Source organism: Solenopsis invicta, chromosome 16 (assembly GCF_016802725.1).
Source record: "Solenopsis invicta isolate M01_SB chromosome 16, UNIL_Sinv_3.0, whole genome shotgun sequence".
NCBI classification, from domain to species: domain Eukaryota; kingdom Metazoa; phylum Arthropoda; class Insecta; order Hymenoptera; family Formicidae; genus Solenopsis; species Solenopsis invicta.
Genome location: NC_052679.1, coordinates 846,595 through 873,995, shown reverse-complemented (window position 1 = coordinate 873,995; position 27,401 = coordinate 846,595). Strand labels below are relative to the sequence as shown.

Genomic DNA, 27,401 nt, shown 5'->3' with positions numbered 1-27,401 from the left:
GTTGTTACCATTACTTAGGAATAATAATTTGTTACATTTTCACGAAATTTTGATGGTCTCTTTTTTTTAGAATGGCACCGAATATATGTCGCTATTTCATCAATTCAATACAAAATTTATAGTAGTTTTGATTAATTACAACATGGTCCAACATGTTATATGTATTGCATTTATAAAATAACGATAAAATTTATTGCTGCTATTGTAAAAAATGTATAACGATACTATTTCCATTCTAGACAAAAAAAATAACGATTGTTACTTAAAGAAATAATGATACCTTCATTACAAGTAACGCGTTACTTCCCAACCCTTTATATTATTTAATCCTATGTATTCGTAGTTTGAAAATGTGCTTTGACTATCATTCAATATTTCGAAGATCGATTTGATCCTCATATGCAATAAAATCTATTTTTTTTTTTTTCATTGATTGACATATTAGCATGTATTATATTGGCGCGTTGATAATAATTATAATATAAAATTTATATTCGATCGTCTTACGCTAACAAACTTTGCGCTCTGTAAAAATTGTTAAATAATTTGTTAAATGATAATTGACTTTAATACACGTTTGTGTATTAAAGTTAAGAAGGGAATGGAACGAAAGATGCACGCAGTTTTTTGACGTGCAAACATGCCATTTAGGCCCGGTTGCATCAATATTTTGACTTTAAACGAGACTTAAACACGTATCTATCTTTATTTTTCTTTTTGAATAAACAAAGTCAGACACATATTTAAGTTTAGCTTAAAGCCAAAACAACGTTGGTGCTATCGGGCCTTAGGATTTATCACTTCTATGCGTTATTTATTCTATATCGACTTAACCCATGATTTTCGAATGGCTTGTATATTAAGCTGTGCGAAAGAATAGTCGATTTTGAAGCGCCATTGTACTTCGCTTCGAGGCGAAGCTCTTTACAAGCAATCGAACAGGGATGAAAGAATTTGGGTGATGAATGAAGATTGTTGAACAGAGCAAAGAAGGGAGAAGAGGATAAAGGGAGGAACCAAGCTGGTATTGCATGTTTCGGAGGATTTTCTCGAGCGCACTCGTGAGCGAAGATCCTTGTCAGCACGTGCACAAGTGCCTCTATTTCGCCAAGTTTAAAGTTCACCAGCTTGCCCGTATTATTATAGGGCGACGATATTTCGAATTCCGTATGAGCTCGCTCTCATACAAAGATGGAATCGCTCGGCAGCGTTTCTTTATCGAGTATTCGCAGTCGTAAAATATTACAAAGAATGCACATGTTTTCTCTGTCTTAAACGTGGCCTGCGGTAATGTCGAGCACGCAGTTGTTATATTAAACAAATAAATGAAACTGACGCACGGATATCGTTGCGTTATCTTTAGAGCAAACGAATGCACATATTTATGTAGTGCATACACCGACAGTAATACATCAATAGAGACTTTACAATCAGAGTTCGCACATAAGGTAGTTTCGTCCAAATTCTGCGAGAAAGAAAGATATTCATTTAGTTCAAAAAATATTTTGCTGACGTAGGTAAATTTCTAGATATCACAAAAAACTATGTCGCTATTTTTTGTATGTGCTAAAATATTATTTATCATATAGAATTTATAGCAGTAACATTTTAGCAATACCTTCTATAAAATTTAAGTCTGATTGCCAATTATGTAACTAAATTTTATAACAAGTATAATAGGCATAAATATGAATAGGCGCAGAAAAAATTTTTTTCTGAATTTCACAAATAGTTTAGACTTAGATTATATTTTTGTTATCTAGATTAGTTAAATCAAACATATACGATATAACGATATTTGCTCATTTAATAATATTAATTAATTTTTTGCAGTAAAAAATTGTGACTGTTGAAAAATTTGATCATTTTTTTGAGTAGTGTACAAAAAAAAGTATATTCTTGAGAATATTTTTATTTTCAAAATATTAAATATAGACATGAGATTATAGTCTTAAATAAACATAATTTGCTTGCACAAAGTAATTTTGTATAGTTTTATTAAGGAAGAAATATATTCTCTTATTTAATAATAATTTTTCTGAGTTGACAAGAAAAAATATCTGATAAAAAAATAACAATATCTTTAAATCAAGAATTAAAACTGTTTAATACTAATTTTATTAAAATAATCATATTATGCTTTTTAAATGGCTGTATTATAATATTAAAATAAAGATATTGGTATAATAAATAAAATAAGCTTAGGACCGATAAAAATGTCAAACATAAAGATCAGAGAGCTAATATCGGTTCATAGCGAATCTTGATGCATAATAATAATTTTTGTGTAAATTTTTACATCTTCAGCTTTTACAAATTATGCACTACATATTTATTGATCTTGAAATACAAAAATATAAAATATTTTGTTGAAATTTAAAATTATCAAATTTTTTGAAAAAGATTGAATTATGTTTAAACAAGATTATTAATGTTTTATACATATTTAAGCAAAAATATAATTTCTTGTTTATCTATGACACACACACATACACACAATAATTTTTAAATATAAAGTATATTTATTTCAATTTGATAATAATATTTAATACTATTTTTTTGTAGCTCTGTCTTATTCGTTTTCTTTCTTCTACTTTTTATGTTCTTCTCTAATTCTTTTTCTTTTTTGAAAGTTGATAAAATCAGCGAACCAATTGTCTGCTTATGGCCAGACTCTGATTCTAGAGTTCTTATCCAATACTATCGTATCATCTCCGTTAAACGTAGTTATCATCATGTTCCGCGTGCTTTCCGGTCTCTCGGAAAGCACGACTCGTGTATGGGAGTCTATGCTCGTGCGTATACGTACGTACAATAGCGGCATAATAGCGCGGACGAGCGATAAGCTAATAAAGTCGGGGTCGGCGCTCGTTAACGTCCCTTTTTTATCGCGAGAACGTGCTCCGCCGCGAGAGCGTAATTATTATTATCGCGGCAGCGGGACGATTTAATCGTGGCGTCACGCTGCAACTTGTGCATCAGACAATCTTACGAGCTGTGCTCCAACCCCTTCTCGTTCTCGTCTATCTCCCTGTGTGCCTGCGTTCTGCCGGACTCGCGTTTACGGCTATTCGGAATCCGGCCACGACTCCGAGCGGCGGACGAGAAAAAAAATCCTTTTTTTTCTCTCCATTTGGTTCTCGCGTCGAACTTAAATTAAAAATGTTGGCGGGTGCGACGTGACGCGAATGAAACCCACTGTCGGTACGTACACGAACGCGTCATCGTGTATTATCTCTGACGGACGTTACTGGCAATATTTATGGTCGAGAAAAAAAGAGAGAGATGGCGAGAATAAAAAAAAGAGAGAAAGAAAAAAGAAACATAATAGAAATTCATAACGTTGTCGATGTCGGTAGGCTCCAAGTACAACGTGCGTCGTGTGCGTGCTGGAGAAAAAGGCGTGAAAGCAATAAGCGTTGATTAGACGCGCCTGACGGGGGGTTATAATACCTCCGTGACATTATTAATGCATTAACGACATCGATGAAGAGGTTGAATGCAGCAACGATGTCAGTGTGGCGACCGAGAACCTTCCACCCGCTATGAAATGCTATAATTCTTCTACACGCGCGTCCTCTTACTTTATAAGCTATAATATATTAGCTATAGTTTCATATTGAATAAATTTATGTCATTTTATTCCGTAAACCCCTAGTATTCTTGAAGAAAAAATGTCCGTGGAAGCCTCCTAAGTATAATTTTATTCATCGGTTTTATCGTTCTATTTTATTTTATGAATATTTTTTTTTTAACTTGAATATTAACAATTTTATTAAACAACAAATGTGTGGCGAATGAATTGAATAAAAAGAAATACAGTTTTATCTTAATTTTGATGAAAAATTAAAGTTTTTGAATTTGTATGGATTTTTAAAATTTATTACAAAAGTGGATGGTTATACGGAAATAAATGTTACAGCCTATCAAGTTTTTGAATAAAGTACATGACTTACAAACGAAATAAATTCCTATCAATTAGTTGTCTATTTTTACGGAGTTAGAGCTCTGTCCTCTTTTTTTTTCAATTTGGTACTTAAAATATCGAAGTTATTCAATTCAAAGTTACAATAACTGATATAAGTTATAATAAGTTACAATTTAAGTTTGTAGTGACAACTGTTGTTAGTATTGCGTAGCTGGTGCGCAAAATTGTTTTCCGTCGCAAAATCGGGGATTCCCCAGGCGCCTTTTATCAGCGTGAAAAACATTCGTTGTCGTGAAAGCTCACGTAATCACGTTTTTAGCCGCCATTGAGGATAATTACTAAGAGCTCTCTAAGCAGATCTAGTAATAAGAAATTCCCGGAGCGCGCCGACCTTGCGCGCAGCTAATTAAAAACTAAATTTACTAAAATTCTCCCGTGCCAGCCCGGGGTTTTCACAGACAGCTGTATTCTTGTACTGAAATGGAAATGAAAATTCCCGAATTTTCCTCGTCGGAATCTTAACGTCGCAAATATTTCTTATAGAATTTTCGCGCGAACAAAATGGGGACTTCGCGATTAACTTTAGTCGCGAGAAATGATTAAAAAATTGAGACTTACATATTACAGAACGTAGAATTGCATAAGGATGTTATTCACAGATTATCTTTGTCAGGTACTTTTACCTATTAAAAACTGAGAGAATTTTCTTTTACAAGGAAAATTCAGGCATGTATCTCGCGGAGTTTGGAAAGGCGTATATCGAAAATGAGCAAAAATGTAATTGTGAATTAACGGTTTTATTCCATTTTCTTTGAGACAATTCCAACGATATGCTCTATCTCTTTCTCTAGTCCTTAGCTTTTGTCAGAGCGTAATGACCTTTCAACGTATTTCTGTGGCATGCGCTTTTTTCAATTTACACAAATATACAGGACCTACAGTTTAAACATCGGATCCGAACAGTCTAATTTAGAGGGGTTCTTTTGGCAAGACATTCTCGGTGGTTTGCCATTACTTTCCGAGAGGTAGCGATCAAATAAAATCACATGTTTCTGATCAGAGGGATTTGAACCCGGATCTTCGGCAGAGAGAGCAGACGACTCTGTGCGTCATGGTCACTACATGTACTACAATATGCTATAACAAGGGTCAAATTAGTGATTATGACAGTCAAAATGGCTTAAAATAAAGTTAGATACTTCAGGGTGGCGCAGTGACTGGCAGACATTGCTCGCAGCTCACATGGTCGCGATCAATTTAATTTTTTATAATTGTTTGTGGTATCTAATTTTTTATTTGTATTTTTTAATTTTTTTAATTTTTTATTTTATTTATTTTATTTTTATTTTAATCATCTATTTCAGCCGTATTGCTATTGGATAACTCTGATGAACTCTTATCCTGTCTATTAATAATTCCTATTTAATTTCCTTCTCGCCATCATCGGATGTCGAATAACATCTACAAAGTAATTATCTAAAGCGGTTCCTGGAAGCTTAATTTCGTCCAAATAAAACATATAAAAAAAAATCAAATAAATCTGGTTAAGTAGGCACATACCCCGATTGTGCATCACTAACCACCTTTAAATTCATTAGTTATTTTGACTGTTATAAACACCGATTTGACCTCTACTTTAGCATATCGTTGGAATTGTTTCGACAAAAAGAATCGAATAAAATCATTAATTCATAGTTCTATTTTTGTTTATTTTTTGACATATTCCTTTGATATCAAGAAATAATATAGAATTTGATGTAAAATTAATATCGGGAAAATTTTTTGTATATAATTATATACACAAAACGTTAAATTTTGTTAAATATTAAAATTATATTAAAATTCTTCAAAATGCCATGTTTCACGACTATTGTGTTTTTGAGGGTAAATTCTAAGAAAAAATTCTCTCTATGCAATAGAATTCAATTCACAGATAGATGATACTAAATGGTATATGTTTTATGATATACGGAGGCAACATTTTAAAAAACTTTCTAAAAAAATTGGGTTTTACATTCGGCACAGATGTCTACTGAATAGCAGATATTTTCTGTAGAAAGATGATATTCCGTAGTAAATTTATGAAGAAGAATATCACGGGTAGGTAGAACGTCAGGCAGCTCCCGATTGATATCTTCGATTCGTGCGGGACAGGGACAAAACCGCGAGAGTAAGTAGAAAGCAGCACAGAATCTCAAACTAGAGCGAAGGAACAAAATCGGCGTCAGGCGAAAATACGCGACTCACATTCGACCATTGCCCGAATATCGATCGATTGCATTCGAATGGCTTCTTGATGAACAATAATTCGAAAATTTAAATTGATGAGATGATCTGAGAAATCGTTCGGACTCGAGGTGAGCGACTGAAATGCCTCATCACGGTGGTCGAGTGACTCGCGATAACATTTCGTCCGAATCCTCCGTTTTCGTTCTTCCGTTCCAAATCGTCAATCATTATTCCATCGGGGTTTCAGGTTGGTCGTAGGTACGTGTGATCTTGTTGAGTTAAGGTTGTATCTTTAAGATCGTGGACGTAAAAAAAATATTCACGCGTATTCTTTAACTTAAATATTTAAGAAACGGATATTAAGGGTGCGTTCTCTTTTGAAAGGTAAAAAAAGATGTTTTTTTAATTCACTGTTTATATTTAAAATTAATATTTAAAATTAAAATACATTCCCTAAACGTTTTATTGATATTTAATAATTTAAAGTTATAGGAAAGAAACACGGCGTATATGTCAAAATCGAAATGCTTGATTTAATATAATATTTATTATCAGATATTATTGAATACGTTTTTTAATACATGGTTTATATTTATTTTACCGAAACAATATAACTTTAAATAAAACATTATTTTGTCGAATACAAATTTTTTACTTTTATTGCATTAAATCATATTTTTATTAGAAAGAACACGATTGTTTGAAATTATATTTTTTAATAAAATAAAAATTTGTTTGATCACATTTAATCTCTTTTCCGATTGCTTCGCGAGGTCCTTACTTATGCGGTCCACTATCGTTAGGTGATTAGCGGAATCGCTAATAACTTGTAAACAAGATTCAATACGATATAAAGGCATGTGGAGTGAATTTCAACTATTTCCAGCCTGAAATTGCTATATCAAAAGTCATCAAATCATTGGAAAAAAAATTACAATTTTACTTACTGCTTAACCCTCTTCTTTGTCTCCCTTTCTAGCAACAATGAATATTATTATACATTACTCATAAGAAAAAGCATATAACAGATATAAAGTTTTTACCATCGTTTGACTCTTCTATCGCAGCAGCCAATATTATTACCATTTTTAATTCCTAAATAATTTGAATTTTCTGCAGGAGTTAAAGGAATTTTAAATATAATATGAATGCAATTTATAACTGAAATTATACTGATAATTATGTATGTTTTAATATACATGGACATATTTTACATCATACATAATTATACATGTATATTGTAATTATATACATATAAAGAATTTTTCTTAGGTATATTTTACAAGTTGTTAATGACATATGTACATATATCATGTGAGAAAATAGCATTTTTTAAATTTTAAACATGTAAGAATATTATAAAATAGTGATAAAAGAGTATGCAAAGTTTGATGTTAATTCATTTTTATGTCTTTCTAAAAAAATTCCCGAAAAAGCTTTTTTGTTGATTTATTAAAGGAGAATATCTCTTTAAATAATAAATATTATATAATTAAATTAATTTCTAATTTAATGATATAATATTTATTATTTAAAGGGATATTTTCTTATTTTCACGCAAGTTTCAAATTCCGCGTGGCATTTCTCGATCGGCAATCCACTCGTTTTCGAGTTACGCGCTCTCTTTCTGCGAATAATCCTATGATCGAAACTTCGAGGGATATGGGGAGTAAATATTGCGAGAAATAAGACTCTTTCACCGCGACTACCTGAGATAAAATCAAATAAAAAGTAGTCTTTCTCTTATTGTTATTTGTATATGTATAGTGCGGTATCAAATATGCATTACTCGTTATTACGAAGATGCTTCTACGGATGAGGAGAGGGAAATGAAACTTCGATGGGAGATGAAGAAAGCCGTGCTTGGCTCGAAGCTTTATCAATCTTAAAATGCTGTCGTATATAAATTTTACGTGTAACGATAGCATTCCACGTTGGTAAGAAAACGTGAAGGAATCCGATTGGATTTCTTTTGACAAGCTCTCTCTCATACAAACCAACGTCGAGAGGGGCGTTTTCTTCAGCATCTCGGTATGCATGCTGCTGGTTCAAAAGCCTGGTCCGACGCAATGGTGCGTTCCCGATAGCGGCTTTTAGAATCCGTTTACGTCATTTTAACGCTCGCAAGATGGCATCGCGCTACAATCAGAACGGTAGACGGGTAATAAATTTCATCGCTCTGCTGCGCCCGCCAGCCGCCGACAATTTCTAGCCCCACGCGCCGTTGTCGGGGGTTTCGCTCGGAAGCACGACACCATCGGCGGCCCACTAATTGTAAACAAAACCACCGAGCTATGAATTTGTTTAATTAACACGGCCATCAACCACGTGACGGTTCAGCTCGCTCATACTCCCGCTGTCTCATCTTTTCTCCCTTCTTCCACCTTCTCTCTTCTTCCCTCTTCCTTTCTTTCTCATTTCCGTTCTCTTTTTGTCTCCCGTCTGCTCGATAGAGATAAAACACCTCGATAGAGGACAACATTTATTAAATGTATGACAAAATTTTAATGATTATAATCAGCAATTATACATTTGCAAAAAATAGATAAAGTGTATTGACTTTTTACAAAATATTGATAATCGTTTGCTCAATTAACTTCAAAATATTATTTCGGCAAAACTATAACAATATGATGAATTATCTTACTTATATATATTTACAAAATTAAGTTTGGAAGGAATTTGTTCAATAATTAAGAAAAAATTTTTGTAGCTATGTTAAGTGTAAAACATTTAAAAATATAATTAATTCATACATACTTACAATAATAAACAATTATTTCTAAAGATATTGCAGTACAAAATATTACATATTCAGCACGGTAACATTTTAAATAAAAAAATTAAACGGTTTTTAAAATAATTGTAAAATATCTCAATAGATTTATCTGATTTTTGACAAATATTATTTAAAAACTTTATTTCGACAAAACTGCTGCGTTATAACGTACCATCTTGGCGCAATTATTCAAAATTTTCGTCAATTCGTGATGCTACTATTGTACAATATTCGCATAATGTGCCTATCGGGGTACGCGTGCGACGGCTCGCTCGTGAAGACTTTACCCTTCTCAAATACATGTTAACACCGCTAACATGTATTTGTTAAATTGACTGTGAAACGCGAGAGCGAAGCGTGTTGATTCAACTCTGCAAATGACTTGCCGAAATTGATGCGATATGTCCCTACGAAGAAATGTAATAACGACCCCGAGTAACCCCGAGCACGTCATTTCATCCGTACATCTGTTTAAAGAGAGGGAACACTCGGGAGCGCTCCCTTCCTTTGGGAAAACGAAACTTTACGGCTAAACAGGGGAAAAAAGAGAGAGGGGGGAAAAAAGAATCCTTGGAAGTATGCCTTGAATAGACATCGCTCTTTGGGAAAAAAAATCCGCTCTCGAATTCCTCCCTCTTCCTCGAGTTCGCAACTTCGTTCCAAGAGATGCGGAGAGAAATGAAATTGTATTTCAAACGGCTAAAATAACGTCCACGGTCGAGAACGCCTTGTTCCCGTTATCCGGCGTGTTTCTTAAATATGCACGGAGAGTTGCGGGAAATTAAAGATTTGTTTCCATGCGCCCGGCATAATGTGACGGCGATAAAACTCGGGCGGGCGGCCGTGCGGTCGTCCGAGATGGAAATTCCCGAGACATTCGTTGCCATCGCCCCGTCGTCAACCCTTATTTCGTAAACGTCGCGCTATTTGCTCGCATTGAAAATTCGTCGCCTGCAAACAATAGTGCCGGTTCGTCTAACGGACGGACGGTTGAACCGGCCACCCTCGACGCGGCACTCCCCAGCCTTGATAAGGATTTTCGCCCTTCCTCCCCGCCTCTTTATCCCATTTTTCTCTCCTCCGGCGCTAGGCGTCCCCGCGAAAATGAGCGTCCTTAGCGCCAGCGGCGGGAACGATTCGTTCGTTCAAATGCTCTTAGCATGCAAAACAAAGGGCCAACTTCGTTTCTCCCACCCTGCAGCGCAATTAGTTCCGCGACGAGGAAGTTGTAATCGCGTTCTCGGCTGTTTGCGAGTTTTGTCCGGGGCCAGGCGCAAGTTTTTCCCAGGAATTTGCGGCGCCGACCGTTCTCCGGCACATTTCCCTCCCTGCCACCCTGTGCTTTATTTCTGTCCTCGCGCGAGTAACGCTCTCATTTTCGAGGCGGATTATTCTCTGCCGCCGCACATGGTGACACGGCCGGATCGGCATCCTTTTGCCACGCGAAAGCCACTCTGGGTCGCGAACTTTTGCGGTAACCAGCCGATAATCACTAAGAAACACAAATTTCTCAAATTTCTTCATTATACTGCTCCCCGCTCTTCTCTCTATCTCTCTCTCTCTCTTTCTCTCTCTCTCTTTCTTCTTTTTAAGCTCGTGATCGAGTTACACGGCGGTGCAGGTGTTGCGTCCTACAGACTCTGCTCGTTAACGGTTTAACGGCGGCGCAGAATTGGAAACACATCCTTCTCTTAATTAGTGATAACTGTAAAAAATTAGACCCTTTATGTTATTATAATTATCTTTCCACACAACACATAAATATTGTGACTTTGAGTTTTTTAATTAACGTTTAATTGGACTATAATTACCCACGTTTTTAGTGCTCAAAAATTTTACTTTCCAATTTAGGAAGAAGTTTCTTATTTTTTCAAGTTAGATCTCGTTTTAATAACGTTATTTTTAATATTTTAAATTCATTTATTTAGCTTTTGTTTGGAAATATTTGAATTTTAATTTGTCAAATGTGACAAGAATGAAATCCTTCTTAATTTAATCATTTAAAAACAGTTTTCTTGTAATGAAATATTTTTTTTATTTGTTTATTAACGTTACATCATCATTTACGATGACATTGGCAATACATATTATTTAACAAGGTAACAATCAGATGTCCTTCTTCGATTTTAATGAGCTTTGAATATGTTAAAATATAGTAAAAAATAAAAGACAATTTTTTATAAGTGCTAAGTTACTTGTGTCAAAGTATTGAAATATCACTTTAAAAGAAAACTAATAAAAAAATTTTTAAAATTTTTCTCTATTATTTTATTATTTAAAAATTTTTTTTATCACTGTTATAAAGTACTCTTGAAATCATACAATTTTTATTTAAAACATTTTTTTCTATCTCTTATTTTCTATCTCTTATTTTTTTCTATCTCAACGACATTTGCTTCAAAAGAAAAACAACTGATTTTTTTCAAAGGGGTATTTTACCCCCTGTACAAATAAAAAAATGCGTGTTTCTTATTTTTATTTTTATTTTAACATATCTAAAATTCATTAAAATAGGAGGACACTTAGTTATGTTACTTTGTAAGTTTTTTTCGTTTATCGCGAACAAAATCTTATATCCTAGAACTGATCCTGAAAATAGAGAGAATAGAAAATTCCGATTGCGGCACTTTATCGGATTAAGACGCGACATTCGTGCGCTCGGACAATTTCAGCGTGAAAACCCGACCTTCTGCTTTAATCGGCGCGTTTGCATCTCCGCCTCGGATGCGCAGCGATTATCGCGGCGTCTTCATGGTTTCCGCGTCGCCTCGTAGTCGCCGTTTGCCGCATGACGCATAATCATCCTCTAGTCTTTATGCGACGCATTATCGATACAAGCGTAAGACAAGTGTTCTTGTTAATTAGATTCAACGACTTTCCGGTCGACGAACCTCGAGTGGATTGCAATTCGTTGAAAATCACATGCGATGATGCAGCCGCACATTCCTCGTGAGTTCGTCACGACGAGTGCGACGTCTTAGCCAATAACGATGTAACAGTTGCGTGCGAAAGAGTTCTTTAAGGGAGAATTGAACGTTGCGTGATCTCTGCAAGATTTAAAAACAAAGAGTTAGTTATCAGCTAGATGTTTTAAAAGTCCTGGAATGATATTTAACAAGAACGTATATAAAGAAATATTTCTTTAGATTTATCAAATTTTCTTAAAGACATTTATGTATTAGAACAGTCTCCTCAAATTAATGAATTAAGAAATGCAATTGTTTAATTTTCCAAATAATATATATCTTTATCTTAAACACATTTTTCAAGTAATTACATTTCCTTTTTATTTAAACAATTTTATTGTTTCAGTGAAAGTATTGTATTATTTTATTTAAATAAATTTTATTGCATCAAAACATTTTATTATTTTAATAAAATTATTATATTATTTCGTTTATAGTTTATATTCATGTTACATTAAAAAAATTTTTTTTCACTCCTGAATAAGATTTAATGTATTTGAGAATAAAAAATATATAATATAATATTATATTATTGTGGGGAGAGAGGAAGAGATGGATAAAGTTGTGCTGTGAGTAAAATTAAAGCTTTTTTTTCAAAGATCTGACAATTTTGATATAGCAATTTCAATGAATGAATTGAAGTTCACTCCATGTAACTTTATTTTATATCGTGTGAATCTTCGGTCGTCATCTAAGGATAATCGGCCGCATAAGATCGGCCAATTGCGAGAAAGCTATTAAATGTAATAATGACATTTTTCAATATTAATAATGTTTGTTTAATTATCTTTTCTATAATGTATTTAATCATACTTATTGCTAATTATTAACGTCAGACAACTAATGAACAAGTAAATTTACAATTATCTTTACGTCATTAATTCTATTAGATCAGTTTCGAAAAAAGTCGATTCTTATTTTGCTTTTATAACAACAAATTAATTAAGTATTAAAACAAAAAATTTATAATTTTATAAAAATAAATAATTTTACAATTAATTATACTGTGTAGTGTCAGTAAGAATTATAATCTGTATTGATTTATGAAAAAAAATATTTTAACTATACATATTTCATTTTTTTTACAACATCCATTTTACTGATCTGTCATATATCTCTATTAAAATTCAGCGAACATTTATGGATCACTTAAAGTTTCAGTTCTCTTACGATCACGGAGATCGAGTAACGTTGATGGAGGTTCTGACTTGGATGACTAACCACTTGGGAAAAACTCAGGTAACAAAATGTCGTAAATTTGACGTAATGTTAGTAACACGAAAATACGTCATTATTTTCATGTTATAATTTTGATATTTTTTCGTTAAGATGTAAAAATAACGATTATGTCATATCTTTAACGTCGATATATGACGTTATATATTTGTGAAACAAATCTATATTTACTATGTTTAAACGTCATTTTAAATATCAGATTCGTTATAAAAATAATTAATTGATAACGTCAAATGGACACTTTGCTATCCGGGATATCATATTGCAAACTGTAAATTTATTTATAAGGATTTTACAGATACAAATCAAAATGTTTAAAAAATTCTTAATTTTCTGCAAAAGTGTAATTTTAACTAAACATTATACCATGAGAAATTCAACTTATCGTCAACGTATTAATGCAGCATGCTGAAGTGTAAATTTAAAAATAAATCTGGGGATTAAATTTAGAGATCGACGTTATGATTACAGCAATGTTAAATAAAGAATATATATAAAAAGCGCATAATGGATTTTAACCGAATAAAGGTACGCGCGTAGCTACTTCGCGCGTATTACATTACTCGTGAGATCTTGGAGGTGACTCTTTGATGAAGCGAAAGGGAAACTCCTGCGAGTGGCGAAGAAAGGATCTCTCTTCGTTTCGCGTGTCACTTGGCGCGAGACGCGACCGCCCCTCTTGATATCACTATTTGATCATCGGCGCAAGAACTCGAACACGCCGATGTCATCGTTCCGCTGCAGAGAGAAGAGATTTTTACGATGCGTCTGATAAAAGGAGGATCTCGTTATCCCGGTTACTATCGGCGACATAATCTTTTCTTCGCTGAACTTTGCTCCCGCCAGCTCCGGCGGATGACATTGCGGTGTAAAGTTTATCACGCGTGATACGGCGGCGTTCATTTTCACGTGTGTCAGACTCAGTGCGCCGTCGTCTCCCCATCTCTCTCATCACGAGAAAGTGGCACTATTACGCGCTCGATCAAATCGCCAAGTTTTCTCGGCATAAGACGCGCCGTCACGAAAACTCACGTCCGTGATATGTTCCATGGTAGTCTCCCCTTCTTTCGAATTTTCCCGTGACGGATGTAACGATCTACGACGTGGATAACCATCATTCTATGTCGCGATCATTATCGAGGAGTGATGGCGGGTAGTCACGTCGTGAAAGCGCATTCATCGGAGAAAGAGAAGACACGAAAGATTATTATTCCCGATTTAATCTGGTCAAGCCTCTTGACAATTATTCCGCTTTTGTGCGTGCAAGGCGATTATTATGTAACGATGACGAGATTACGAGAAGCTTCGCGTAAACCTATTTCCATTTGCTGAGCAAACGAGCGTGAGCGGCAACGCTTTATACGTTGACATCGGTTTTAATTACACTATTGATAGCTCGATAAGCACCCGCTAAAATATTTTTCCCATATTCCGGCCACGTGTCGACCTAATTTCACTACCGGCGATAAAGTTTAATTACTTTCTGAGAGAGAGAGAGAGAGCGCAGGTCGTTTAAAAGAAATAACGATTTAGATAATTCGTTTTTCTAAACTTTTTAGAGGACGAGAGAGAAAGAAAAATTTTTATACGTAAAACGTTCAGAATTAGATACCTAATATGTAGGCTAAAAAAGCATATATTATAAAATAGATTTCGGTTAGCAATGGAATTAAGTAGCTTGGTACGAGTTTATTGCGTAAGTTTTAAACTCTCTATGAATACTTAGAAAAACAAAAACAGTACTTTCAAGTATAGTCAAATCTGAATCAAATACGTTCTAATTCTTTATAATTTTATACTTTCCTCGAATTTCATTTCTAATAAAAAATTTACTTATCATCTATTTTATTCTTATGGTTTGAGTGCTTATTGTAAAAGATTCAATTTTGTATGAAAAACTACTTTATAAAAACTACTAATAAGTATATTTCAAATTTTTTAATTCTTTTATTTATTCTAAAATTCGAAAGTAAATAGTATCGATTATTTTGCAAGTACAATGTATAAAATGTTATTTCTTGTATATATTTCTCAAATGTTAAAAAGTAAAACTTGATTATAAGATTTGACTCAAATTTTTAAGTGCATATTGAACTTGATCTCATTTCTAAAAAAATATAAAATAAAATAAAAATTAAAAATTTTATAAAAAATTTCTACATAAATTTTCTAGGGCTTTGTAAAAAAATCTATATTTTTAATTTATTATTTTAGAAAATAGATGCGTTTAAATAAATATATAACTAAATTCCAAAGATTTTTGGATATGGAAACTTTTAAAATTTTGCGTTATATAGTCTCCTTACTTTTTTTTAAAACATTCAACATTTAACAGTAAAAATTTATATATTATGCTAAATCAAATTTATATCAAGAAATGAATATTTTTGCACATATGTTCTTGCAAGTACAATGTATGAAATATTATCTTATAAATATTACTCGAATAGAAAATAAAACTTATTATTATAATATATTTTGACTTTGAGTTTTAAGTATATATTGAACTTGATCTTTAGCTCAGTGTTAGTGCTTACTAAAACGACTCTAAAAGAAAAATAATAAATAATTGCAATTAATAGAGATACATTTCGATGTAGGAAATAAATTAAGTCTCAACCTCACATTCTCTCGTCGCTCTAAGTATACCTTCTGTGACAAATCTTCTTTCCTCGAGACTCTCTGGTATCTCGTTCCTCAAGTAACGGAAGATAAATCTTTATCCTTGTAACACACGACATTGCGGTTTATTCATATCGCGTAGGAGAGCCGAGCTTTTAGTTTTCAATTATACGCGACACCCTGTCTGTTCTGTTGAAAGAAATAGCGCGCGAAAGTACGCGCTATCAGCGTGGACAGCTTTGTTATAAGCAGGCTTTGCCAAGTTTCCCACGATAAACTTCGGTCTCCCACTATGAGCTTTATGTTGCGCGTTGCTTAAAATGTACAAAAGTAATGCCAGTGTAAGGAAATAAGAGTTGAACGGACTGACGCTAAAGATTTGTAACTGGTTACGTAACTTGAACACATACAAACACGCACACATAACTTACTTTTTAATTAGTGTGTTATCTGCTTGGTTTAGTATGTCTAGAATAGGTCTAGAATAATTTAAATTAGATTGTGTGCTTCAGTAAATCGTATAAATAATTAAAAAAGCTTGTGGATTGAGGCTGGTATCTAATATTATTTTATATGTAAATCTTAAGGACATTAGTATGTATGTGTCGTATCTCAAAGCATTACCAAAAATTTCATAGATTGTGTTCTATTATTGCGTTTGAATATTACATTGTGAAAGTAATTTAATAATTTTTTTTTCTTAGAATAGTGACTAATATCATTTTGTTATTGAAATTAACAACCAATTTAATTTGTGATATTATTTTTAGTTTCAATTTATAATGGCGTTTTAAGACCGATTGTGTTTAGTGCGTAATTTATAAAACTCAAAATGTGTATTTAAGATTTACATATATAAAATAATATAATATTAGGTACCAAGATCCATCCTCGATTGCAAATGGTGTTTTTTATTTATTTGTATACATTAAAAATTTTGTTTCATTATGCAGACTGTAGTAGAATGCTCATTATCATAAATATATGATCAAAATATTGTAACAAAAATACGTTTTAGAACATTAAATTACATTAAAATGCACTTATATTTTACATTGTTATCTAGCTATTTATATAACTTACAATTTTATATTAAATAGCATTGGTTCTTTTACAAGCGTTTTAAAAAGTTTTGATAATGCTACGGATAATTATAGCAATCAACGTCTTAAATAATTATTTACACGCAATTGAATATTACGTCTATCAAATTAAATCTGCCTTGACGTTCAAGATACTTTTATCACTTTGTAAACATTAAGTATCGCATAAGATATGTAATGTCGAGGCATTTGTCGAAATCACCTCAAATAGTCAAACATCCTCTACGAGGAAAGCATAGAAAGGAAGACTTGGGAAGAGAAGTTTGCAGAGAAAAATTGAACAAAGTTTCGCCGCGGAGAAACTCGCGAGCGGCTGAGTGTTGCAAACTGTGTAGGATCTAGAACCTATGCTAACCCACCGAGTGACGGAAAGGTGCGTTGTAAGCGTAAAATCGGCTCGTTTCTCTGTGCCCCCCACGTTGTGTCCGACCTCTCCATCCCCGATGCATACCGATGATTCAAGGAAGCGGTCTTGAACGACATCTCCGGCGCGGCGAATGCATAATGCTCGGCATGCCCGAGTTTCCTTCTTCGTCGCTGCGTATTTTAAGTCGCAGCTGCTGCGAGAGTCGCGGCGAACGAGAGCGAGAAAAGGGGGGGGGGGGCTGGAGAGACCCCCTCGGTGCAAAACTTACGGAAGTTTGTCACCCCGTCGCGAAACACTCGCGCACGTGGTCGAGGAAATTGTAAAGTTTCCTACGGGACTTTTGCGCCACGTGTCATGCCACAACGCGGTTGCTTTCCTCTCGCGCTTCCCGTTGTCTGTTACGCTAAAATGTTAACCGCTACACATTCGTCGGTGCAAGTGCATGCAGTCGATTTCTGCATTTCCGTCTCTCTCGTATTTTTCTGGGCTCTCTCGCATACGGTTATCAGGTAAATAATAAAAGCGGATTATATTATCTATATAATTATACATTTTATACAAGTATATATAAACATTTTTTTCTTTGTTGCATTTGTCATACGACAAGTGTAATAGCACCCTTAGATGATAATTACTCGCCTTGGGGTCAAAAAAGAAACAAAATAGAGAAAGGAAGTGAGAAAATACAAAGGAGAACAGAAAAAGAGAGATCGATCACGTTTCACATTATTTCATATCTAACTTTCTTTCTTTCTTTCTTTCGCATATAAAATGTTGTACGTTATTAATAAAGTTAAGCCAAGTCCAGAGGATCAAGGGCAAAAAATTGACGATCGACGAGGAACGATATACCCAATTACCGCGAGAGACCTTTTAGCAAGGGGAAAAGTGCACCGCGTGCTTTATTTTTACATTTCCAACCCTTCGACTCACGGACTGTCGGCATGACTCATGATTTATCGCCGGGATATTTTTGCAATCCACGTGCCGGTCACGCGAACAACAACTGACGTATGTATACATACGCAACGCGGATCGAATTGCAGCGTTTTAGCGTAATGATCGTTACGCAATGCATTCTACCCACACGCTACCAGTTTTTGTTGTTACGGTACTTTTACTCAAGGATTACAGATACGACGATCGTACGAACAATTTTCATTAATGAAACTACAAACTCGAGCGGATAAATTCAACAAAAACGGGAAACGTTAATTTTCCGTCGAATCCCCGTTTTACGAGCAACCAACAAAATAGGCACTTATCGTGATAATCCGAAAGAGAATCAGTATTAAAATGAAAATAAATTAGGATGGAAAATATATTATGAAAACGGAAGATTCTTCCGGTTGACAATGAGACAATAAAAGTAGAATTGATCTTTGCGAGTCGAACGAGACGATCGTTCTGACTTGATTGGCAATAACTTGGATAGAGAGCGAAAACGATTACAGGGTGAAACTCGAAACGCTCATCAGGCCGCAGAACATTCGCTCAACCTCATCAGTTCGTAAAAAAGTTCCCGCTCTTTCTTTCTCTCTTTCTTCGTCATTGATTTTTTCTCGATTCTTCATCAAGCAACTCGATTATGGAAACGGTCTTTTTAACCTTAAGCGAGCACACGGGGATATTTTTGTTCTACTAAAAACATACCGGAATAGGGTGAAGGTAGATAATATGGAATATCTGTTAAATTAACATTATTCTGATATAAATGTATATTAAGACTTTTAATTTATATAGAACTCTTAAGAAACTATTGTAGCTGTAACGTACAATTAATGAAAACTGAAATTCTCCAAAACTGAAATTCAACTTCAATATTAAAACAAAAAAGTAAAATGTAGGAAAATCAAGGGGTCTAAAAAATGGAATGTAATACAAGTCAGAATACGATAAACTTCAGAAACAGTAATGAAATACAATTAAAAAATAATTTATGTAAACTAATCAAAATACATTTATATATAGTTTATATCTTTACAATGGCACTGTAAAAAATAAAATAATAATAACAATGAAATATATAAAATTACATCTTAAATCATTAAATTATTATGTGAAATAAACATTATCATCTAAAATAAATATTATTATTCACAATAAAGACGTTTACATTTTTATACATGAAAAATTCAAAATGATAGTTTATATAAAATAAAAGCCGTTGCATATGAGAAATAAATATAAAATATGGAAAATTTATATAAGACGTACTTGTTTTTTATAAAAAAAAAAAAAAAATAATAATAAGCGAGAAAAGCGAGAAAATCTGAGATATATGTATATTCAGGGAATTAAGTTTTTATTCTTCAAAACCCTTTGAAAGTGAGATGTTCAGAAAAATTTTTGAAATTTTACTTTGAAATTTTGATTCTATTTCTCTTTTTTTTGATAAAATTCTCTTTGATCATTTTTCTTAATACAAAATGCTGACAATCCATTAGATATAAATGTGATACACACATTTTCATCACGTAGACTTCGCAAGCTAATTAAACTTTTTTTAAATATTTGCTTGATATTATGTTAATAATATTCAATTAGCATTCGTACGTAATTGTTGGTTTTTTGGTGTAAGATAATATAACGGAATATAACGGACAATATTCATACCATTCCCTCACAGCTCTTGTTTCACAAAGAACGCACAAACCTCAAAGGCTAACGCGCTCGTAATTTACTTAAAAATTTTGTCACGTCTCTCAAAGTTTCGGAAACTTGCGAGCGATCTCATCTATCCTTCAACCCCGTTCCATCAACCTGAACTCTGGCGCAATTTGACGGTCTACCGATCGCGATTTTGTAGCTTACACTCAGGAAAGAGAGTCCATTAAGTTACGATCATCTTGGTCGCGATAGCGCGATCGAGGAGCAAAGGACGTTGCGAGAGGTTTGGGGCGGTGAGGCCAGCGTATTTCTCGATTAGTAGTGATCGATAAGATATCCGTGAAAACGGGCAGGAAGCACACGCGCGCTCTATTTGCTCGCCGTCAAGCTCACGATCGTCGAGGTGAACGCACGCGTCGCAAAACGTTTGCGAGGTAAAGCGTAAAACGCGCGGATTTACAGGACATTATCCCGAAGTCGGGATCGCGGATTAATCCCCGGTGATCTCCGGTACACGGCGGAAGCTCGAGTAATCTCCGCGTCTCGGCGAACGATCCGGGCTCTAGCTGTCATTCTTGAGTTTATTACGACGGGCGGTTGATTATTTCATTTAATATCGCGGTCATTGTTCTCTCTACCTCAACAGATGCCGCGCAGCAAATCGCTAGCTCTAGTAAATTTTTGGTAATTTATTTGCGACGGATATTCATAATGAATAGATGGATTCACGCGTCGTGAAAAACGCGTGTTTTTTTATCGCCAAAGTGGTATATTTAATAAAGCATTTCGTTTTCTTTAAAGTTGTTACTTTTTGAAATGCTTATTTAAAATATTTTTTAACGCAATGTACGATAAATAATTTAAACAAAAAAATAGTCTTCTCCCCTTTTCCCCTGAAACTACTGATAACTTGTTATTGACAGAGATACATTTGCTTAGTACAGCTTATGTTCCTCACTGTTTTCAATTAAAAAAAATTTGTTAAAATATGTCCATTTTTATGAAAGTTATAAGCAGTCATAAAGTTAGCTTGGGCGTACCGACGGTGCTGTGTCCGTAATAAAACGCATAGAGCATTTGCAGTTTAATGTGTTTTATGATTCTGATAGAAAATAGACGTATTTTTAAAAAATTATTTATTTAGAAAATAAAAATAAAATAGATTATTTAAAAATATCAAAACACATTGAATTATTTTTTAAATATATACCGTTTAATAAAAACTGCGCATTTGAGAGAGGATTAACACTGTGACTCGACTAATTCTGTAAAGCTTCAATTCGCTGTGGTATCTATCACGCGTGTAATCAAAACTTTAAAATTTATAACTTTTAAATCTATTGGCATCATATTACGTATTACTTTTACATCCAAATTTTTAATATCGAACTTTTCAAATCCGCGATACACATACCGGATCTCCCCTTGTAAGTGAGAGGTGGAGGTGTCTACTCATGCCCTACATAGTCGTGACCTCGCAGCAGTTACTGTATTCGTTGTTGCAATGTTCGAACACGGTACAATTTTACATAGTAGATTTCAACAAGTAGTACTGAATGTCATTGCATAAGACGTCAGGTTTCTCGCGAACAGAAATGTTAAAGGAGTCGAAATTTTCCGTAGACTATATGCAGAGTTTGGAGAAGAGTTTGCGCTATTGAAGGCGCAAGTGGTACAATTTCCATGGGGAATGCGAAAAGGTACGGAATTTTGTAAAATTTCAACAATTATTCGGTATTATTTGCACTTCAATTAATACTAGTTGTAATGGAATTAAAATTATATTTGTTGTATTTGTAGTTAGAATTAAACAATTACCGAATTAAATCTCAAAGATGCATTTAAAATACGAAAATAGATGCATTTAAAATACGATTCTGGAGACAGTAGAAATATGACATAATGAACAACAGATTTTTTCATAAACTCCAATTTATTAAGTATAATAATAACTGTAAAGATGCTTGCTCGTAATTCAGTTTCGGAATACTAGAGGATGTTGTTAAATCACCGATAATCCCAATTGCTTTGCGCGAGCCGAAATTTCTGATCCTCGACAGAACTAATCTACGATACGATGAAATCAACTCCCTTACAGTTTCGTTTACGATTCTTGAGGGCTCTAGAAGACGGCAATGGTTTACTATAAGGAAACAGGGAACAGGCTACGGACAGTCATCTCCCTCGCCTCGGCACTTAGAAAAGAAAACATTTCTTCTCCGACACGAGTGTCTATTGCCAACGACAAGGATACCGGCACATAATTGCACCCACTCTTAGTTTAATAGCAACATCGTCCTGACGCGTTTTGCAATGCTCCGAATACCTCGGTATACGAAATATTTAAGTGAAGGAGACAAGGAAGACCGACGCGACGATACGGTAGAAAAAGGCTGCACGCGAGTCAGCACCATAAGAAATTGAAGCGAATATTTTGTTTCCTGGCGCAGAAAATCGATTCGTGGTTCCCTCGCGCACAACTTGCGTCGCCCGAAAACTTGGGGAATACTTTTTGTGGGTCGAAGTTCCCGGGAATCGTGCCAGGGACTGCGTCATCGAAGCGAAACGCGATCCCCGAACTTCAGTCTTGATCGCAAACTTTGCAAAAATGCAAGGCGGACGTGTAAAGTGCACTTTGGTATTTCGTTCCGACGGCGGACCGACAAATATATATATACATATACAAAGAGAGAGATGTATTAGAGAAACGCACGGATTGCATAAAGCAGTTTTCCATCTGTAGTCTCTAGTTCGCGCGGAGACGAGAGACGCGGAGATTATATTCGTTTTGCGGACGACAGGCGCGACAGTGTTCCTCCTTCGCCGCCTCTTCCGCAGGGAGGAAAATATCTCGCCACGGAGGGAATTCGCGGCGACGCGGAAAGGCGAGCGTCTTGAATATAAACCGACTACGGGGTAATTCCGGTGCATGCCGTCTACGAGAACGGCTGTCGCCGTTGGGGGCTGGGGGAGGAAGGGACCGGAGCGCCATCCATTTTCGTTCGGGATCTGAAATTCAGCCGCGCTTCTTCAGCCGCAAACTCTCGAAATCCGGAAGCGAGAAAGGGTCGACTCCTTCTGAATCTAAATCTTCACGTTACGCTGTGCCGGTAACGATTTCCTTCCTGCGACGAGAGACGAGACGAGACGGCTCCACTCTCCGGATTCCTCGGTCGCTCTTCCGCAGGGCAATGAAGAATCACCGCTCGTGCGAAGCCCGATTCATTCCTTTCGCGACGAGATGGTGCTCGATTTTACTTCCCAATCATATTCCGCATTCTCGCGGTTCCTCACGATCCCCCGATTCGGAAACGTGGAATCCGCGAGGGGTACGTGATGAGGTAGACAAGCTTCTCAGACGAATTTTTATGTATTAGATGCGTCAAATCTATTTAATCCACAATACTGTATCTTGATTAAGGCTTATCTGAAATAAGACCCATTTATATTAATTTACTTTATTTTTAAAACATTGTATTTAATACAGTATCGAAAATGGAATGTCTAAAAAATAAAATAAAATACAACAAATTACATAGAAGATGGGCCAAGACAGTTATGGCAAGATTTTGATGTTGAAATAATATTTTATATATAATTTTTACAAACAGTAAATTTATGCAATTCAAACTGCGCGCTGGTGCTCTTGTTGTCAGTTTTAAACACAGCTCTTGAAATAAACTTAGACAGTGTTATCATATAATCAAATTGAAAATCAATTTTTAATTCTCATCCTGGCTGAAGTAACTTTCACAACAATTTTTTTACTTTCTTCGGATAATGGAGGCAGATTTTAAAGATGCTAGTTAGCATCGGCATCATTAAAAATTGATTTTTAATTTAATTATGTGATAATACTGTTTTAGTTCATTTCAAGAGCTATGTTTGAAATTGAAAGTACTCAGTTTGAATGAATTGGAAACTGTAAAAATCACATATGAAATATTATTTCAGCACCAGGAACTTACTCCAACCGTCTTCGCTTATCTTTTATGTAATTTGAAAATACATTTAGTTTAAATATCGTAATCTATTTAATTAGTTTTTAAAAAACTATTAAATACGCTCAGAGAGAAAAATCGTATTAGTAACTACAATTTGTGAACAAATAGCATTACAACTATGTATTGTAACAAAATTCTAATAAAAACATTAATAAGTTATACGAACTAAGAAGCAATAACCATTTGTAATAAAATTGGATAAACTATAGAAAAATAATAATGCAAATGTGGGTGATGGAAAAATTAAACCGACTGAGAAACCGATTCGATCGAGATTCTTCATTTCTATTCCTAACACTTGGGTACTGCACCAGTGCTCCACTGCCGTTGCTTTTAATAACAATAACTGTATAATAGATTATTAAACTATGTACGTTAATTTCACGTTTAAAACTTGTCTAGTTGTCACTTTTACCAATTGCCAGCATTACGAATTTTTCTCTGACAATGAGTTTTTAAAAAATAAAGTAAATTAAGTGGGCTTTATTCCGCCCGAGTACCGTAGTATCATTGAATGACGGGAACAGATTGCGCGATCCGTTTTTCCTTACGCGTGTGCAGCTTCGATAAAAATCCCCAGAATAGAGCTGCGAGGAAATAAATACTCGCAGCGAGACGGAATATATCGGATTTGTGGAATACACACGGACGACCTGTTTGGTTTCAGGATAGCGTGGAGCGGCGCAGCTGCCGCGCGACAATGGCGGCGTACAAATTGTCAGGAAGAATACGTTCGGATTCGTCGGTGAAATAAGCAACCGCGGATGTCGTAAGTGGTAAAGCCGCTTATTCGGGCCGGCGGACTTGCACAGACTTCCAGACTTTCACGCGGTGCTCCCGTGGTAAAATGAAACTTTTTGTCGCACCTGTTGCACGACAGACGTATTTTTGACGGATGCGCGCGCTTCCGACCGGTATGTGAGGCCTGCTCATACGACTCGTGTCGTCGAATCGCGATGATCTGACGAAAAAGCGTCTCCAAATTTACGCGTGTCGTTGCTAACTCGTTAATCTCGTTCGTAAAATTAAATCGCGCGAAACGTCGTCAATTAGTCTCGAGAAAACTCGATCTCTCTGCCAAGTTAATTATTGATCGAACGAAGCGCAAGATGAGCGCATGGCGGCTGAGCGAACGAGTTCGAGCATGGATCAGTGCGCGCGATAGAATGGAAAAATTTATCGCGAGCTGCGAGAGGTGTTGAAGTGAGTGAGAAAGTGAGCGAGAGAGCGCGGCAAAATGACGGACCTGCTCAATACAAGCGAGATTCGGAATATCTGCCGGCTACCGCAAGATCTGGATATGCTGGAGGATCCTCGAACACCGACTTTAAGAAGGGTCAGTTACGGTATCGTGATGCCGGCCATTTGTTGCCTCGGCATCATCGGAAATATCTTGAATCTCGTCGTCCTCACGAGAAGAAACATGCGCGGCACCGCTTACATCTACATGAGAGGTGAGTATCGTCTGTCTGTCTATCATTATTTGTTTCTACATTGCAAAACTTATAATTTTACATCTTTATGAATATTTAGATCGAGAGTGTTATTGCAGACAGTAATTATGTAATTCAGTACTTGTGAAAACATTTTTTATATAGGATTATATAGAATTATATATCAAATACGTCCATATGTATTAAAATATATATAATTATGCATATTTTATATATAATTATATATAAAAAAATTTTTTGCAAATATTAGAAACTGTTAGATTAAATTGATTAAATTGTTAAATAACAATTAAATCTTATAATTAAATATTAATAAATTGGAGTATTAATTATAGAGGCGCATTTTACAGAGAAAAATCTTTCTCTGGTTTCTAAAAAGTTAATACAGTATTTATTTGTTATAAAAGCATAAGTTCGCTCTTCAAAATTGGAAACAAAAAGAAATTATCGACGACAAACATTTTCTCGGCAGTGTAACAGAAACAAGTAGTAGCGAAAAGTAGACCTGAAAGTAGCCTTCTGTGTTGATTATATTTTTCTAGACGGAAGAAAATATCGAGGTGAATGCATTGAAATAAGAGACGACGTGAGAAGAAGAAGCGGCGCCATTAGCAGTGTAATACCTTTCAATAAAATTATTCCATGTTTACGTAATATCGAGACAGGAAGCTCGATTGCATTACTTTGCGTGAGGTGCATTATCGGACGCTCAAGAGTGCCCACGTTTCAGTACAGGGAACATCGTTAGCACGTGCGTCCGCACACGTCGATTATCCGCAATTATTATCTGCCGATTATTCCAAACGGAAAACCAAATGCTTGAAAAATACGTGGGAACAAAATGGCAAAGACCTCTCTACTTAACTCTCTTTGTGAGCCAATCTGTTTCTCGCAAATGAGCGAGAGAGGATTACTTTTGTTCAGCGGTCATCTCGTTAATGATTTCTTCTTTTCTGTTTTTACCAGTTGCCTGTTCTCTGTGTATGATATAAAAATCATTAACAACAACATTAATAACAATGGTATCATTAATGGCAATGACTGCCCAACAAAGGTAACAAACCTGTGCTCAGTCCATCAACGAGAGAAAAGAATCTCAATAGAGATCGAACTGGTTTTGGAAATCAAAGTCACAGCATAATTATTTGTACTATAAAATTTGATTTGCTGTATGTACAACCGCACGATTCCCACTGCCCAAATAGTAACTACAATTGTTAACGAGTCAAACAAATAGATTTATTTAATTGTGTATAAAAAAATTTTTATTATTTGGAGGCATTCAAAAAATATAACTTGTCGATTACAATCATGTATTGATTCAAATGCTTGAGGAATTATGCGATAGGCTACTATATAAATGCGTTACGTATAACTTTCGCAAAGGATTAAAGTATTGCAGAAGCACCGAAAGAAACCTTTTTCTCACAAGTGGTCGAAAAACGTGTCGACAACTCACAATTAGCGATGTACTCAATTTCGTGTTTCTTTTCTTCCAATTGGACGACCACTTAAGCGCGCGGTCGCGCGCGAGCGTTTTCATTGCCAAAATTACTTAAGAAAACTTTAAGCGAAGGCCTTCAATTTATCCCTCTTCGGTTCCTTCCTTCTTTGTTTTGAAAAAAAGCACTTTATTCGCAGGATACTCGAGCAAAGAGCGGTTTGCTCGCACCTCGTTCGGAAAGCAATCAAGCAATATCCTTGGAAACCTCGAAAATTCGACGTTTCACACCTCGCGAATTTTCCGCGGAGATTAACGGTCTGTTTCCCCGACCGGAAAAAGACGAGCATTACTCTCAATTAACCTTCCAATCGTTACGCCCGCCGATTCCAACCATTTCACTGTAGGTCGCTCATCAATATTCATCGCCATAGTTTCGCGGGACAACAACGCGATCGGGTTAACGTGTATCCGTTTCGGAAACGCACGCATCGGGCACGTCGGAAAGCGCTTTCGGCTCGTCGCTGGTTAACACTTCGACTGCCAAGCTGATTTCGGCATTGAGCTCTGGAAGACCCAAAAATGCGCAGCTGTTTGTAAAATATGCAACGTCAGGTTGAAAAATAAATCATGTACAAGAAAAAACAAATAAATGTAAATAA

At 35.1% G+C, this 27,401-nt stretch overlaps 1 protein-coding gene across 7 annotated transcripts in view; it reads left to right on the top strand.

The window, feature by feature from the left end:
• LOC105196073 (probable G-protein coupled receptor B0563.6) overlaps nucleotides 1-27,401 on the top strand; it is a 73,333-nt gene that overhangs the window by 6,898 nt on the left and 39,034 nt on the right. For 3 of the 7 annotated variants that reach the window (XM_039458481.1, XM_026132021.2, XM_026132022.2), the window contains 2 exons: nucleotides 13,058-13,141; nucleotides 24,512-25,298. In XM_039458481.1, coding sequence (XP_039314415.1) covers nucleotides 25,082-25,298 — 217 coding nt within the window. In that variant the 5' untranslated portion in view covers nucleotides 13,058-13,141; nucleotides 24,512-25,081. Of the gene's footprint in view, nucleotides 1-13,057; nucleotides 13,142-24,511; nucleotides 25,299-27,401 lie in introns of those variants that run through there. The other 4 variants (XM_026132023.2, XM_011161802.3, XM_026132024.2 and 1 more) reach the window with 2 other exon arrangements.